Raw genomic sequence first — 4,287 nt, 5'->3', positions numbered from 1 at the left:
TTCCTGCTGCCAGCTAGAGATTCTCAGCAATCCCAGTGTGCAACACAGAAACTTAAGCTTCTGCTGTAATATGCAATGTTCAGTTCCAAGCATTTATGAACTGGAGAATGACAGTGGTCTGACTCTGTGCATAGCTAACACACCTGTCAGTCTCTGCCAGTCTCTCTTACTCCCCCACCCCTCAAACAGCAACCCAAAATTTGATCAAACATGTAAACCACACAATAGCCTGAACACTCTCAGCCCAAGGAAAAAGGCACAGTGGTGAGTTACCTTAAATTCAGTTTCAATGTTGGCTAGTCTGGCCAATTCATTGCTAAGCTCTAGAGCAGTAAGGACAGGGTCTTCACTGGACAGAGACAAATAAGCAGCACTGGCTAATCCTTTGTAGGCATTCATTCTTGAGCGAGAGTGACTAAAGGAGTCTTTCTTCTGCTTTTCCATACATTCATTGCACTTGCAAAAATAGTCATGTGGCCTTTCAATCCGTGCGCCTTTTAGAAGTAAGATGTGAACAATTTCATACTCCTGGCAGTGGGCAGCAAGTATGATGGGGGTAATGTCATGGGAGAACCGAGTTCCATCTTCATCGTAAGCATAAAAATCATCATCCCTCAGTTCCTGCTCGAGAGGGCTGAGTGTGAGACGCTGTCCTTGTGCGAAGGCTGGGTGGTTCAATATTGCTTCGACAATGCGCACGTATCCTTTGCTGATGGCTAACAAAAGTGCGTCCCCGACTCGAGCGAGATTCTCCTTCTTGAGGAGCAGCTCTGTCACTTCCAGATGCTCATTCCCTACCGCTAACTGGAGGGCATTTTGTCCCATGTAATCGACACAATTGAAGTTCAAGGTTTTGGATTCCTCCAGCATTTTTCGCACAACAGGAATGTTGCCATATTCTGCAGAATCGAGGAAATGTTCCTCCTCTGCAGTGAGGCTGGTGCCTTTCTCGTTGAACATGTAGGCAGGGCCACGGATGGCCTGGCGCCGGCCCTTCTCCCGAAGGGTCGCGTGCCTCCGATGCATGTCTTTAGAATTGCTGTGTCTCAACCTGCAGAAAACCAGAAAGGAATGTTGGTTATACTCTGGCAGAGTCATAATTTCACAGAACCTGAAATAAGGTTGGAAATGTGTCATTGTGACCAGATCTGGCCTGAGCCAGTTACTAATAATTGTTTAGGACACATGTGGAATGAAGATTAGCTTCTGAACAAAAGACAAGCTCTCCTGTGATTTGTTCACCCTTTCCGATTGCAACAAGGATACTCAGCATATTCTTGACTTGATAAATAGAAAAAGAAATGCTTGAACACATAATTTTCCATTTGTATTGTTTAGAATTTCATTACATCATATTTAGGATTCATATACACAGGACATTATTTCTCTGAATTACTCTTCTTGAATTTTATCCTTGAGGGCAAAAGCCCTAAAGAAAGTTAGCCGGACTCTCTCCTGTCAATAGACCTTGGATCAGGCCAATAAACTATGTTTCATAAAGTTAAAAACCATGTTTCTAATTTTAAACATGTGATAACAAGGATAATTATATTGCATATTCTGCTAAGATTCAGCTGGTACAAGCAAGCCACTTATTCATTCCCTGCTTTTTTTCATGGTACATAATACCATGTTTCTGTTTCCTGATCTAGAGCAGTTTAATAATGATCTATCTAATTTCTTAGTGAAATACAGTTGGCAGCTACGCCAAATACAAGTACCCAGATTCAGGGGAGAGTCTAGAAAAACACAGGAATAACTCTTGATGTAGTGTCACATCAGTCCCCAAGTAAGCACCTTTTAGAGAGCTACTGCAGAAAGACAAGATACAGATCTCTCACCACAAACAGAGGGCAGGAGAAAAGGGTCATTAATTTCCCCACTGATTACGTGGCTGAAATGCCCTTCACTTGGAGCTGGTGAGATGAAGACAAACTATTCTTATTCCACCTTCTCTGGAAGTCCCAAAGAAAGCTATGCTATGTGCAATTGGGCTCATGGGTGAGAAAACACACTGTTGTATGAAATTAACTGAGATCCTAAATGTATTTGTGCCTTTAAAACATTCACACTTTGCATTCAGTGCTCTCAATGTTGCTCTTCTTTAAAATTTTATTGCAGCAGAATTTCAGCAAATTCATAGTGTCTTTTAGAGTCTAAGCATGCAGAGTTAATTGCCATCCAAAGCCCATAGAATGTGCAGCCTGAGTAAAAATGTAAAAACACCTCTTTCACAGACAGCATTTGCACTCAGGCCAATAGCAAGTCCTAAATCACTTGGGTAAAATCTTCAGGAGCCTCTGAGCTGCAGTGGACAGATGTAACAAATAAGCAGGTGTTAATGCTCAGTGGGTGGCAAAGGTTCATCCTTCCACACTCCATCTGTTCTCCAAGTCGGTTATGACCTTCAGTCAACGAAAAGTTCATGTGTTGCTCTGAAGAAATACTACGGAAGTTGGAAAATGCTGCAGTGAGTGATGAGAGGGAACTGTGCCAGGAGACAAAGTGGAGTAGATGCATTGCCTTCAAGAACAGGTAACAAAGGAGTAAAGGAAGCAGCAAGAACCTGGTAAAACACAGGGTTATCAGAAACCCAAAATACCTAAAGATCTGAGACACAGAAATTCTCAAGGTAGCTGTTCTTATGGAACTAACATATACACAGGTATCTATCATTTTAATTCATTGCTTTTGTACTGATGTGGAACAGAAAGCTAGTACTGAAGAGTTTCAAACAAATTTTACAGCAATTTTTTAGAAGTTACATTAAAATGTAAACAAATCCTAAGAAATCAAATTTGTGACCACACAAGGTTGAAAAAGAGGTTCGTAATTGAGAATCTCTCCTCCTAAGCTTTGATGCATCAGTGTAACAACTTAATAAAAGCTAGTAGGAACTGAACATCTCAGGCTCCACAGAGAGGTAAAGTGCTGTATGAATCTTAAAACTATTTCCTTCCAACATGGTTTGAAGTTGAAGAAGCACACAGAAATGAGGGATACAAGAATAATGAAGGAGATATGGTTAAGTGAATTAATTCCCTAGACTGCATGAAGTTCATTATAAGAGAAAACAATAACATCTAAATAAATAAAGTATGCAATTAACATCTGACAGAGATACAGAGTTTCCTAAAGCAGAAAAATGCCTGGGGTAAATTTGGGGACCCTTTGAAGTCAAAATTTTAAGTTTCATTGGTTTCAGTGGAGTCCAAATTTTGGAAACATATATGCATACATACATATATTTTCCTCAGCAATTAGCTTTCATCTCAGAAGCAGTTCCAGTGATGCCAGGAGGAGCAACATGTGGTTAAAATGAAGTTTTTAACCATATGCACAAGTGCTTCTTTAAACTGGAGCTCCTGTCCTTAGCTATTCAGGACAGCATTTAAGTTTTAAACATGTAGTGAAACCTTGCTGAGTTCAAGCAAGGACTATACATGCAAATAAACACTTCTCAACTGTGACTTTGTTAAATGGGGAGTTACAGAACCAGAAAGCACTTTGCACATTTACAGCCTTGGGAGCTCCTGAATGTTGAATTAAATCTTTTAAAATGTTAAGCAACTTGAAAGGATGAGCTGGTGATGACTTAAGCCATCATTTCTGGGATCACGTGGAAACCAGTTCAGCTCTGGTAGGTGCTCAGTGATCACCCTTGAGTGCAGGAGCATTGCACATGCATGAATATTTTAGGACAATTAATTTTATTAGCTGCTTCAAGCTGGAGGAATTCCACTGGGCTTTTCTGATATCCAAACCCATGCACAGTAAGATATTTGGCAACCTTATGTTTGTTGTTATACTTAAGTGTCAATACTGGAAGAAACTCAGAAATATCTATAATTTTCAACAGTGACAAATCTATTAGATATTTTCCCTGATGTAGAAGAACAGTTCTTGATACTTTATTCTTTTTTTTTGTTAGAAAAACTTTTCTCTTTAGGTATGTTATTACCTCTGAAGGACAACCCAGATTGATTGGACAGATAACCTTATAATCACACCCAAAGTAAACATAAACCCACATAAAATTTTGCTGTTGGCCTAGTTCTAAGATTTTTGCCTGCAAAAGAGGTTAGAGTTTGGCCTAGAGCTAATTCACACCTGTTTGTTGTATATGTAATAACGTGCCAAAAACAAAGGACCTTCATTTCACTTTCTTCAATTCAGAGAGAACACTGGTTTCATACACAGTTTCTAAAAACAGAAATTGCATCAGAAAAAGAGGAAACAGGAAAGCACACCTGCTCTTCAAAGAGATAATGACTATCCAATATTTAT

General features: G+C 39.7%; 1 protein-coding gene across 1 annotated transcript in view; it reads right to left on the bottom strand.

The window, feature by feature from the left end:
- Window positions 1-4,287, bottom strand: part of TRPC7 (transient receptor potential cation channel subfamily C member 7) — a 75,047-nt gene that overhangs the window by 66,387 nt on the left and 4,373 nt on the right. Inside the window, 1 exon segment of the mRNA XM_008632636.2 lies at window positions 274-1,051. Within this exon segment, the coding sequence (XP_008630858.2) occupies window positions 274-1,051 (778 nt within the window).

The sequence above is a fragment of the Corvus brachyrhynchos genome, unplaced genomic scaffold, assembly GCF_000691975.1.
Source record: "Corvus brachyrhynchos isolate BGI_N302 unplaced genomic scaffold, ASM69197v1 scaffold54, whole genome shotgun sequence".
NCBI lineage: Eukaryota > Metazoa > Chordata > Aves > Passeriformes > Corvidae > Corvus > Corvus brachyrhynchos.
The sequence above is the reverse complement of the archived record's forward strand: the minus strand, read 5'-3'. Positions and strand labels throughout refer to the sequence as shown.